Raw genomic sequence first — 13282 nt, 5'->3', positions numbered from 1 at the left:
TCCCCAAAAAAAGATAAATATTTGAGTAATTGTTCATAGTGCAGAAGGAAGCTTTTCTAAAAGATTGATTATAGTATTACCTTAGGAACAAAATTATTTTAGAATGCAGTTGAATAAATGCACATAATTTAATTTAGCAACTTAAATACAAAAGCATTTAAAACACAAATAGAATAACAAAATTTTCATCCTAAAGAGAAAAATATTTAGGGTTTTAATTTTAAGGAAAAAAACACAAAACTGTCCTAGAAACCTATGCTCTTTAACAGATTGCATCAAAACAATAAAAACCTTCTGCACAGAGAAGGAAATAACATACAGAATAAAGAGGCAACCTAAAGAATGGGAGAAAAAATTTGCAAACTGTACATTTGGTAGTGGGGTTGATAATCTAAAATATATAAGAAACTCAGATCAACAGTATAGAAGACAACCCAGTTTAAAAACAGGCAAAGGATCTGAACAACCATTTCTCAAAGGATGTCATACAAATGGCCATCAGGTGTATGAAGAGATATTCAGAAATCTCTAATCATCAGGGAAATGCAGATCAAAGGGTCAGTGAGACATAGCACCTCACTCCTGTTAGAATGGCTGCTAGGAAAAAGAAGAAAGAGATTAACGTTGGCAAGAATATAGGAAAAAAAGAAACTCTTACAAACTATTGGTGGGAATGTAAATTGGTGCAGCCATTGTGGAAAACAGAATAGAGGTTCCTCAGAAAATTAAAAGTAGAACTACCACATGATCCAGCAATTCCACTTCTGGGTATATATCCAAAGAACTGAAATCAGTATGTTGAGGGGATACCTGCACTCCCTGGCCATTGCAGCTCCATTCACAGCAGCCAAGATATGAAATCAACCTAAGTGTCTTAGACAAATGAATGGGTTTTAAAAAAAATCAGTGAACACACTTGAGTGATGGAATACTATACAGCCTTCAAAAAGAAGATTCTTGTTATTGTGCTAAGGGAAATAAGCCAGATGCAGAAAGAAAAACACTGCATGGTCTCACTTATATTTGGAATCTTGTTTAAAAAACTACTCATGGAAGCAGAGAGTGAAATGGAGATTGTCAGGGACTTAGAGGTGGGGGAAATGGGGAGATGTTGGCCAATGTTTCAGTGATACAGTATGAATAAGTTCTGGAAAACCCAGTGTACAGCAAAATGACTAGAGTTAAGAATACTGAATTGTTTACCTTAAGATTTCATAAGAGAATCAATCTTAAGTATTCTCACTTCAGTGATGAATATGTTAATTAGCTTGATTGTGATAGTCATTTTATAATGTATATATAATTTAAAATATCACATTCCATATCTTAAATACAGGATTTTTTATTTTTAGTTATACCTCAATAAAGGTGGAAAAACTTTATAAATAGATTAAACACATCTATTAACAGACTTAATTGATGATATTTTTTTTCTTTTGGTACTGAGGATTGAACCCAGAGGTGGGCTACCACTGAGCTGCATCCCCAGCCCTTTTTATTTTCTATTTTGAGACAAAGTCTTACTAAGTTGCTGAGGCTGGCCTTAAACTTGCCATCCTCCTGCCTCAGCCTCCAGAGGCATTGGGATTACAGAGGTGCACCACCACACCCAGAGTCAATTGATGATCTTGCGTAGAGAATGATGAGATCAGTGTTACATGACATTTATGTGGATAAGCTGTATGCAACTAGACTATTATAGGGGTGTCTTTTAGGGTACCCTGGTACACTAACTTCCTGCTTATCATAAAACGACCCCCATTGCATTAAGAATGTGGTTGTATAGCTGGGCGTGGTGGTGCATGCCTATAATTCCAGTGGCTCGGGAGGCTGAGGCAGGAGGATCACGAGTTCCAAGCCAGCCTCAGCAAAAGTGAGGCACTGAGCAACTCAGTGAGCCCCTGTCTCTAAATAAAATACAAAATAGGGCTGGGGATGGGGCTCAGTGGTTGAGTGCCCCTGAGTTCAATCCCCAGTACCCCCCAAAAAAAGATTGTGTTTGTGTTCTCATAACGTGGATGAGACTGCCTCTGTGTGTCCCCTCTCTGTGGGTCTTTGGAAGACGGCTCTGCTCTCCAGGCCCTGGCTTCATAAGCCTTCTCTTTGCCATTTCAGAAATCACCATGGTTGACACAGAGATGCCGTTCTGGCCCACCAACTTTGGGATCAGCTCCATGGACCTCTCCATGATGGACGACCACTCCCGCTCCTTCGACATCAAACCCTTCACCACCGTCGACTTCTCCAGCATTTCCACCCCCCACTACGAAGACATCCCGTTCACGAGAGCTGATCCAATGATGCCTGATTATAAATATGACCTGAAGCTCCAAGACTACCAAAGTAAGATGCTTCTGTTCACGTTTCAGACCACAGTGACCCTGGAGTGCACGCTCCAGAGGCTGGGACTCTAGAGAGAAGGCGGTTCCCATTATCAGCCAGATCTTAGGTCTCTGCTTTATGCCAGAAAGGAAGGTGGGTGTAAATGCCGCAGGTCCATCTTGTCCGTTTGACCCTTTTCTCTCTCTCTGTCCTTTCTTGCTGGCTTCCTTCTTAGCATTTTCTAAGATGATTACATCGCCTTTTCTATCTTAGGCTGAGTGGAGTCCACCCATCTTTCAGCTTATTCTAAATTAATAGGTAACAGTTGCAAGTTATCATATACAACTTATCATCAGTAAATTACTCTGACCGTCGGTTTCTTTTTCCCACCCCTCATCTGTGATGTGTGAAATCTACATTGAAACCCGCCTTTTCAGGCTCAAATGAGCATTTTAAGGTTGTCAACTTAAAAAATTCACAAGTGAACATTGCAAAAGCCTATAGCTCTTCTTGCCACGAACTCAGTTAACATCAAAACATCGGGCTCAAGAAAAAAACAAAAACCGAGGACTGCACTTTTCAAGATAAAGTATAATTTCTGTGATGCTGTTTCCTTGATGGTATCTGCTCGTGGGCTGATGTGCTGGTTTTCCAGAGCCACCGCTGTGTAATTGGCAACCATTATTTGACAATAAGTCAGAACTTCCTGTATTTCTAGTTTTATTTCTTAGATAAATAGTATAGCTGGTTCTATTTATCTGTGTGGTTTGGGGTTTTAGCCTAATATGGAAATTGAATAGGCCCGAACCTAACCAGTAAAAGGTAGGACTTGCTTTCCAGAGGTTTCTCCTGCATTCATTCAAAGATCTTTTTTTTTTTTCAAACTCTTTGTCTCGACTCACAGCTGTTGATAAACCCGGGTTCTTAACTTTCCTGTACCTTTCAAAGAGGCCCATGGTGGTGACAGGGTTCCTTTTACTAGAGTGGCTTAAAAAGACTTCTTTTTTTTTTAAATTCTAATTTGTTATATATGACAGCAGAATACTAAAAGAGACCTTTGGTATGCAAGATTTAAATAAAATATATCACTGACACATACACAGGGCAGCACATCCCTAGCCAGACGAGCCACGTTGTCTCAAGTTCCTGTTTTCTTACCTGTTTAGTCTTTCGGGGTGTTGAGGAGTTGGAGGACTTCACACTTAATCCAGATCTCTGTTTTATTTATTTTTTTTAATATTTATGTCTTAGGCATAGTTGGACACAACACCATTATTTTTTCATTTATTTATTTTCATGCGAACCCAGGGCTCCCCATGTGCCAGGTGTGGGACTGGCCTGTGATGCCAAAGCCTTGTATAGTTCTCTGCCTTCACCTGGGTCTTTGCATGATGCTGAGCCCCTTCGCCCTGGCGGCCTGAAGGTGTCCAGTGGCCACCCGGCCCCAGCACCCCTGCAGGGTCCTTTTCCAGGTGATAACGATCTTCTCACCTCTCTCTCTCTCTGCACAGGTGCGATCAAAGTGGAACCTGCGTCCCCGCCTTATTATTCTGAAAAGACTCAGATCTACAATCGGCCCCATGAGGAGCCCTCCAACTCGCTCATGGCCATCGAGTGCCGCGTGTGTGGAGATAAGGCTTCTGGGTTCCACTACGGCGTTCATGCCTGCGAAGGGTGCAAGGTAACAACCCAAAAATCTCTCCTCCGAAAAGTTGGCTGATGGTGTGCCTATTTCATTTCCCTTTGCAAACTCACTCCAAGGAATTAAGATCAAATGGTCATAGATTTTTTTTTTTTTGCAAGGTGGGAGCCAAACCCATTCTTCAAGTAATAGAATATTCAAAAATCTAAGAAGAAAACTGATAAAAGCAGGATTGCTTCACCCTGCTCACCTTTCTGCAAGTGGGTCCTTTGGCAGTGATTCATGTCAGCCCTGGTGTCTTGCAGACTTTTTACTATTATTATTATTTTAATATTTATTTTTTAGTTGTAGTTGGACACAATACCTTTATTTTATTTATTTTTATGTGGTGCTGAGGATCAAACCCAGGGCCTCGCATGTGCTAGGCGAGCGCTCTACCACTGAGCCACAACCTCAACCCACTATTATTATTTCTTAACAAAGCAGTCTGTCCAAGATGTCATGGTAAGATGATCAACGATGAGCCGGCACCAGGACCCAGATTTCCTGAATTCTCTAGTGTGGTTTTCACTGTACCAAGTAATCTTTTATATAACGTAAGGGTTGACAAACTACTTGTGTGTGTTTATCATTTCATTCCTTAGAACAGCCCCCTAAGGAGGAGTTTATTTATGGTCACGTCACAAATAAAGCAATTATAGATTGAGGGCTTGGGGATGCCACTTGGGGGTAGAGCACTCACCTACATGTGCAAGGCCCTAGGGTCCATTACCAATATTGCAAAAAGTAATAATAATAAAATAAAATAAAGAAAATAAATTATGGATTATCCAGCCCTTCCAAAGTTGGTAACTGGCAGATTGAGGTGTGGGATGTGGCTCTGACTCTACATCAACTCCTAAGCCGGTGCTCTCTGATTCCTTATTCAAGTATCAGTTTGAGCCGTGTATTGTGCGGACAGGCAGAGAGGTACAACCACTTCAGGAAGGGGAGACTATTGAGTTCAGACATTTTATAACGTGATGCCCCAGTTTATTAGGGAAATGTGCTGATGCACTTGTATTTTGATACTCAGTCTTTTAAAATAATACTGTAATCAGTGAATCAAGAGTATGAAAGTAAAGATATGGAACGGCAGGTAGGCAGGAGCCAGGACATCTGGGGAGGATGGGACCAAAAAGGAAATGAATTTTCACTCTTGTGACTGTGCACCAGTCTTGGTTCAGGCGCTTCTACGTAAATCATTATTTAGCCACGTTCTGCCAGAATTTCCTCATCTATAAAGTGGTGGAATTGGAGCAGATGGTCACTACAGTCCTTTTAGTTCTATTAGTTTATTACTATAAAGGCAACCTCATGTTTTACAGAGTGACAAACCATTCATCCCCTGTGCCACTTGCTCAAAGTCACCAGCCAGTCATATCACACCAGCCTGGGCCGCCTCATGTGTTGAACGGCTTGGCTGTGTCGGCCGTCCAAGCTCTGACTCATCTCTGAAGTTCTGAATTTCAAAATGACTCCTCAATATACTCCTGGCAAGAGAGCCGCTCATCTAAGATACTTAAACCCCTTCGTTCTATGATTAGAACCAAATTCGAATATCTACAGTTCTCAGTGAAAACAGTCAGTGTCTTAAGATCTAAATGATAACAAGAGCATGTCATTTTATTGAGTTAAGATTTACGGTGTTTTGAGTAAGTTGTTGCTCAATTCTGAACCATATTTATCTAAAGAAACCGTTCAGTTTGGGTCATGTTGATTAATGCACATTAGTAAATGCGTGTGGCTGGGGATGTGGCTTCAGTGGTGGAGGGATCGTCTAGCATGGCAAGTCCTGAGTTCCATCCCCAGCTCCACCGAACAAACAAACAAAAATAAATATATAGAGAGAGAAGGCAGAGAAAGAGGATAAACACTTCATAAAGTCTGTAGAATAGTCAGTCACAGTGGCTCATGCCTATAATCCCAGCAACTCAGGAGGCTGAGGCAAAAGGTTTGCAAGTTCAAGACCAGCCTCAGCTAATTTAGTGAAATCCATCTCAAAATAAAAAAGGGTAAAATAAAAAATAAAAAAGGGTAAGGGATACAGCTCAGTGATAAAGCGCACCTGGGTTCAATCCCCAGAACCCAAAAGCAGAATGCCTGAAGAAAACATGTAAGTACCCATCTACCAGAGATAAAAATCATCCCCCCCAAAAAAAATGACCAATAGAGGAAAATTGAGCATTTTATACCAACCTGGGATAATTTGCTTATCATCCAAAATGTGGATGACAGAATTCCTAGAGTAAAATGTAAAAGAAAGCCTTGTTCACCTGCAGAGGAAAGATAGACACCTGTGCCTTGTAAAGACAAGAGTAAGAAAACTGTTAATGCGACAATATAATCTGACCTCTCCCAGTACAAGTCAATAGTTCTGGAAGTATAATATGTACAGGGCCAGGAGAGACACCTAAGACTCTTTCAAGCCATTCAGAAGTTTGACGATATTTTCTTAATAATATTAAATTGTTATTCACCTTTTTTTTCCCTCTCATCCTCTCGGAAATATAAGTGGAGTGCTCTGAAAGCTACGTGATCTGGGGTTATAACAATGCCTCTGATAGCTAACAGCATGTCTGCTTGTCTTTCTAAGATATAGTGATTTCTGTGTTTTGGGTAGGGAACCGTGGTGATCCCAGCTCCTTGGGAGGCCGAGGCAGGAGGATCCCTTCAGCCCAAGAGTTTGAGGCTACCCTGAGCAACATAGCAAGACCCCCTGTCTGAAAGAATTATTTTGTCAGTTTTAATTTTCAGTCTGAAAAGTATCAGTAGATGTAATCCACATAAATAAAAGTTCTTCAGGGTCTTCAGTCATTCTTTAAAGATTCAAGGAGATCAAAAAGTTTGAAAACCACTTGTTACAGGGCATTGAGGCTGAAGAAGCACAATGACTCATTCTTTGTCCTTAGGACCTACACAGATCTGTTGCCACCTCCCAAATACAGCCCCATTAGACCAGTGGCTATCAGTAATCCAAGATGTCTCCTTATCACCAATTTTTAATGAAAATGAAATTAGCAAATGGCTTGACTCATCTGTATGAATTTTAAAAGGTGCTTTGGAAGCTGGGGCAGTGGTGTATACCTGTAATCCCAGTAGCTCAGGAGGCTGAGGCAGGAGGATTGAAAGTTCAAAGCCAGCCTCAGCAACTTAGTGAGGCCCTAAGCAATTTAACAAGGTCCTGTCTCAAAATAAAATTTAATAAAAAAAGGCTGGGGATATGGCTCAGTGGTTAAACACTGCTGGGTTCAACCCCTGGTGCCCAGTACTCCCCACCTCAAAAAAAAAAAAAAAGTGCTTTGGCAGTTTCATATTTGCCGTTTTGTAGAATACTGGTTATACCCATAATTAAAATCAAGTTGATCAATAAAGTTGCAGAGTAACTTATAGATTAAGGAGTAGTAATATTGCATATGGTAGTTGTTGGTAGATCCTAAATAACTTTACAATGAGGCAGGTTTGTTTTAGTGGTCCTTGTCAAAAATGGAACAGTTAGGAATGAGTAGACTTAGTTTAGAATAAAATGAAATAGTGGCAGATTCTTAGGTGTGTTCATATTTCGGACCTATGCAAAATTAAACCTTTGCTACTAAAAGATAGATATGCCTTAGAGTTTGCAAAGCTATCATTTATTGCTTACAAATTAGATAATGTTTTTTTAGTAGGTTATTATTATATTAGTCCATTTTAATTAATGAATGAAATACCTGAAGCAGTGTACTTACAGAGAAAAGAGGTGTATTTGGCTCATGGTTCTGATCCAAGGTTGAAGGCCCACATCTGGTGATGTCCTTCTTGTTGCAGAATCTCAGTGCAGCCCAGGGCCCATCATGGCAAAAGACAGGGAGCGCATTTGTGGGCAGCTGTGCATGTATGTGTGGGCAAGTGTCTTCTGGTCCTTCTCCCTCTTCTTATAAAACCAACAGAATTCAATCATGGGGGGTTCATTTCTGACCACCTTATCTAATCCTAATCACTTCCCAAGACCCCATCTCCAAACACCATTGTTATATTAAATCGCTACACCCGTAATACCTCACAGGGGAGTTACTTTTCAATATATGATCCCTTGGGGGTTGCATTCAAACCATATCCAAACCGTAGCAATCATATTTTTGAATCTTCAGGGAATGATCATTTAGAGCCATAGATTTACCTAAAGATATAAGTAAAGAAAATCTACTGTACCTTACAAAGTAATCTCCTTTCGTATTTCTACATAAGACCCTACCTCAAGAAGGTTTGTGTGTGTGTGTGTGTGCGCGCGCGCGTGCACATGCATGCATATTAATTATACAGAATAATGTGTTTCATTGTGTTTATTTCTGTATGCCTATAACATACTTCAATCATATCCCCCTCCCCCATTACCTCTCTTACCCTTCCCTCCCCCACCTCTTCTTAACCCTTTCCTCTTCTCTGAGAGTGTCCAGGAAGGGTTTTAAATATATTCCTGTCTGCCTGTAGCAGGTCATTGATTCAGCTTCCTCTTGTGCCATTCCATGGGACACACAGGGCTTTGAATCTCATTGTGAAAATTAACAAGGCCATTCTGAAGCCTCATCGCACCTGAAATTTTGTTTTAAAAAAAATTGATTAAGGAGGAATTGGGAAAAGCTTAAAAGCCAGAAAAAAAGGAAACAAAACCAGGAATTGCCTTCTCACAGACAAATATGGAGACTTTAGAATAAATATATATACACAGAACCATTTTCTGAAATGGTGACCCAGAGATCTTCATCCCCCCCAACTCACAGAATGCATGCCTGGAAAAGGAAGTTGTTGAAAGAATAAGAAAAATAAGAATGAAAGTTGAAACTGTGCATTGTCTTAGGTACCATGAAATAATAGAGTATTGTTAGGGAGTTTCTTTATCATGAAGGAACTTTGGAGAAGTTGGCTCTGTTCTCTCTCTTAAAAAAAAAAAAAAACAGAAAAAAACACTCAGTAATATCCTTACATCTTCTTCTCATTTCTTGGAAGAGTCAAAAGATAAGAAAACAATCAGTTATCTTGAAGGTAGTGGAAAAAAGAAACAGTAAAAGCAAGTTCAGGGTGTGTGTCTAGAGACACTCAGTTCAGGAATTCACAGATATATCCAGTACATAAGTGATACTCAGAATCGCCATTCTGTAGCATTGAAAGATCCCGAATCATCACAAAAGAGAATATGATTGACCTTTGAAAGGCATCATAGGAGGCAGACTAAAAATGGGCACCATGAGGGTTAAACTTAAATAACATGGTTCTCTTATCAGTAAACCTTCCTGTCTAGCCATGCCAAATAACTGAGTACTCCGTGACCCACCCATCTGTCAGTAGGCCAAGCAGCATTTCAACCATTGATATTAATTTTTAAAAATGAAAATCAGAAGTCACAGAACATCATAATCTACATATGTTCACAGTGGCAAAAATCAAAGTTTTGACCAACATTTTACAGTGAAAACAGTTCTGTACATTAGCCTTCTACTAATCCATGGGAAAAGAAAACCACAGCTTTGTAATCCCAGAGGTCCTCGAACCTTTTGAGAATTAAAGTGGTTTCTGCTTCCAGCAGATACGACATGGGCCATAATCTTTGAGATATTTCTGATCTCACAAGAGGCCTCTAAGACAACAGTGTCAACGTGACACAAAAGAAATGAACAAAGCCCTGGGTCTTGAGCCAGGAGCTACAGGGACACTTGCAAGGGCAGTTCCTTCCTAACAGACTCCCACAGAGATGGCAAGGTTCAGTTCTTCCACAAAGACAGGTGCCTGTCTCTGTGTTCTGAGCCATCAGTGAGGGGGAGCTGAGCCTGGGGTTTTTGGATTGAGCCAGGATCCTCAGGGGCATCTGCAGGTCATAAGTCAGTGGCATTTAGCAGAAGCATTTGCAAAATCTCTTTGAAGGAAAGAATTCTCAATGTGGACCCTATAGGACTTCCACAAAGTCAAGGCATGATTTCAAAATAAAGTATCTGCAAGCAACGGGAGATGGCAGTCACCTTGAATGAAATTCATCAAAATGAAAAAAAAAATGGTACAAATTTATTACCATCTGTCTCCTACCCAAGGAAAGCAGAAATTACTGGTGCCTGAAACAGAATCCACAACAACTATGTAAAAATTGTTTAAAGAGGGGCTGGGGTCATGGCTCAGAGGTAGAGCACTCGCTTTGCACGTGTGAGGCCCTGGGTTCGATCCTCGGCACCACATGAGTAAATAAATAAAACAAAATAAAAGCATTGTGTCCATCTACAACTAAAAAATATATATTAAATTTTTTTATTGTTTAAAGAAAGAGGGTGGGCCCAGCTTGATGGCTCATGCCTGTAATCCTAGCAACTCGGGAGGCTGAGACAGGAGAATCACTTGAGACCAGGAGTTTGGGGCCAACCTCACCAACACAGGAAAACCCTGTTTCAACAAAACTAAAGTCAACACCAAGTGTTGGAAAGAGACTAGAATTTTCATAAACTCTATGTATAAACACTTCAAAAAATAAGTTGGCATTCTCTTATAAAATTTAACCTTCGTATGTCATACACTATAGAAACTCCATGCCAAGGTAATTCTTTTTTTTAATTAACATTTTTCAGATTTTTTTCTAATTAGTCATACATGACAGCAGAATGCATTTTTTTTCAATGTACACCAATAGAGCACAACTTTTCTCTGGTTGTAGACAATGTAGTGGCACACCATTTGTGCAATCACACATTTAACCAGGGTCATTATATTCTTCTCATTCCACCATCTTTCCTACCCCCGTGCCCTCTCCCCTCCCCCCTCCCCTTTGCCCAATCCAATGTTCCTCCATTCTTCCCATGCCCCCTCCCCGCATTGTGGATCAGCATCCATTTATCAGAGAGAACATTCGGCCTTTGGTTTTTAGGGATTGGCTTACTTCACTTACCATGATATTCCCCAACTCCTTCCATTTACCTGCAAATTCCATGATTGTATTCTCTTTTAATGCTGAATAATATTCCATTGTGTATATATATATACCACAGTTTCTTTATCCATTCATCTGTTGAAGGGCACCTAGGTTGGTTCCACAGTTTAGCTATTGTGGATTGAGCTGCTATAAACATTGATGTGGCTGCTTCGCTGTGGTATGCTGATTTTAAATCCTTTGAGTATAGAAAAACTGTGGAATGCTTCATGAATTTGATTGTCATCCTTGCAAAGGGGCCATGCTAATCTTCTCTGTGCCATTCCAATTTTGGTATATGTGCTGCCCAAGCGAGCATGCCAACGTAATTCTTAAAACATGTACATCATAAAATGTTTACGAGGTTATTTATAGAAGCACTGCCCCTTGAGAGCTAAAAATTGGCAGTGATGCTAATAGCCATCACCATAGGAGTAGGTTAATAAATCGTGGTATAGTCATAAAATGAAATAGTATATAATTGTGAAAATGAGTAAATTATACTACTGTAATGCACCAATAAAAATATAAAAGAAAATTAATAAATTGCATGGCTTTTCGCTGGAAAGTGAATAAATTTTGGAAATGAAATGCTCAATTTATAAAAACAAAGAGAGAGATCCCCCCTCCATTACATATTGTATGAAATCACTCAAGGCCTCAGAACAAGCTTAATGAAACAAAATGTTGTGTCGTTTCACAGGCTAGTGGATAAAGTTGGCTTGTCCTAATGGGCAAGGAAACAATCCACACAAAATAGAGAATAGTGATTGCTTTGTCCAGGGAGGACAGGGAGCAAGGATTGGAACAATACAGACATAAATGCAAGTTGCTGGTCATGATTTTAAGTCTAGTGTCAGAAAATAGGTTCATGTGTGACATCTCCTGTGCTTTATGATTGCTGATTTTTTTCATTGGTAATTAATATCACGTTTCATCAGAAAAGAAAAAAAAATTAGAAGAACATGCCAGTGGCCCTTGTAAAGTCTGTCACATTTTAGGGTCACCAGCTGTCAGAGAGGGATGTGCTTTTCTCATCCTCCGGTGCTCAGGTGAGGCCAGAAGGGAAGAGAAGTGGCATGGGTGTCACTTTAACAGAGTGCTGCTATAGGTGTTGCATGTGTCCAGGGGTAAAAAAGACCATCCCCACCCCCATGTAGCTCATGATTTTTAATTGAGAAGCAGGGAGGGGCCGGACGGAAACCTTGAACATCATAGGAAATTTCTGTGATATTTGAAAAGTCATAATTGCTGTCGGAAACCAGATAAACTATAGCACAGTAAAGGAGACCGAGAGTTCTCGAAAAGAAGGGGGCAGGGGCAGGCCATAGTATTCGTTAGGGTGGTTGAGGCTCGTTGAGAAGGTGAGATATGACCCAAACTTACATTGAGGCTGATGGGCAAGTGTGTACGGGCTGAGTGTCCCTAATCCAAAATCCACAGCGCTCCAAAATTTTTTAGCATCGATCCCAAGGGTTACTCAACCTGTATTTAGAAAAAAAAAAAAGGGCTTCCCATCTGAGAGAAAGAAGTCAAGAGTGACTTTGAAGCTCTTTGGCTGGAGAAGATGGAGTGGTATCATTCACAGGGGATGATCAGGACTCTAGTTTTGGACAGGCTGGAGTGGAGATGGCCATTGGGTTTCCAAGTAAAGACGTCAAGTAAGGAGTAGAACATGCACACCAAGATTTAAAGATGAAATTCTGGAGAAAGTCAGGGTGCACACCAGTGGCCGCTGCGCCAATACCAAACCAGTGGTTTTCGTACCAAAGGGGACCTGATCAGTTTGAATTCTTTCAGGAAGATGAACACTAGAGAAATGAATAGGAATCTGATTAACTCCCAAAAATGAAGTGAGAAGACATTTCTGATTGCAAACCTTTCCCATTCACCCCTCAAAAGATGTGGCAAAGAGAGCAGAAAAAATCCCCTTTGCCCCAAATGGATGTGCTTGCCATTTTGAGATAGCAGATTCTCTGAGGATTTCTATATCACTTGTCTATTATTTCCTACTATCTCTGTCTGTAGGCTCCGACAGTGAGGCTCTCTTTCAACCGTACAAATAAATGAAACATTCAGCAGGAAATTATGCAACATAGAGAATTAAAAAAAAAAAAATTATCCACATGTGGATTTGTATTGGCCCCGATCACGTTTTAGAATGAAATGATTCTAACTTTGCCAAACTGTTTAGCACAAATTATAAAGGCCGGGGCCTGCTGTTGGAATGGTTTGCAGAGAGGCTGGACTGATTACATGGTGTTTTATTTGCATTACATTAAATCCAGAGCACTTCTTAGAGCTGGCTGAAAAGCAAACACGGAGCCAGGGTACACAAAGTGACATCAGTTGGA

General features: G+C 40.3%; 1 protein-coding gene and 1 non-coding gene across 4 annotated transcripts in view; one reads left to right on the top strand and one right to left on the bottom strand.

Moving 5' to 3' along the window:
* Positions 1-13282, top strand: part of Pparg (peroxisome proliferator activated receptor gamma) — a 138378-nt gene that overhangs the window by 89009 nt on the left and 36087 nt on the right. For all 3 annotated transcript variants that reach the window (XM_046425446.2, XM_046425445.2, XM_046425444.2), the window contains 2 exons: positions 2116-2343; positions 3834-4003. In XM_046425446.2, the coding sequence (XP_046281402.1) occupies positions 2124-2343; positions 3834-4003 (390 nt within the window). In that variant the 5' untranslated portion in view covers positions 2116-2123. The remainder of the gene's footprint in view (positions 1-2115; positions 2344-3833; positions 4004-13282) is intronic.
* LOC124079894 (U6 spliceosomal RNA) lies at positions 11141-11247 on the bottom strand. The gene has a single exon (XR_006847507.1). It is a non-coding gene; the product is annotated as a U6 spliceosomal RNA (small nuclear RNA).

The sequence above is a fragment of the Marmota monax genome, unplaced genomic scaffold (assembly GCF_021218885.2).
Source record: "Marmota monax isolate L192 unplaced genomic scaffold, Marmota_monax_Labrador192_F-V1.1 WCK01_AAM20220418_F8-fsc00028, whole genome shotgun sequence".
Lineage (NCBI taxonomy): Eukaryota > Metazoa > Chordata > Mammalia > Rodentia > Sciuridae > Marmota > Marmota monax.
Note: the sequence above shows the minus strand (reverse complement) of the source record. Positions and strands in the feature narration are given on the sequence as shown.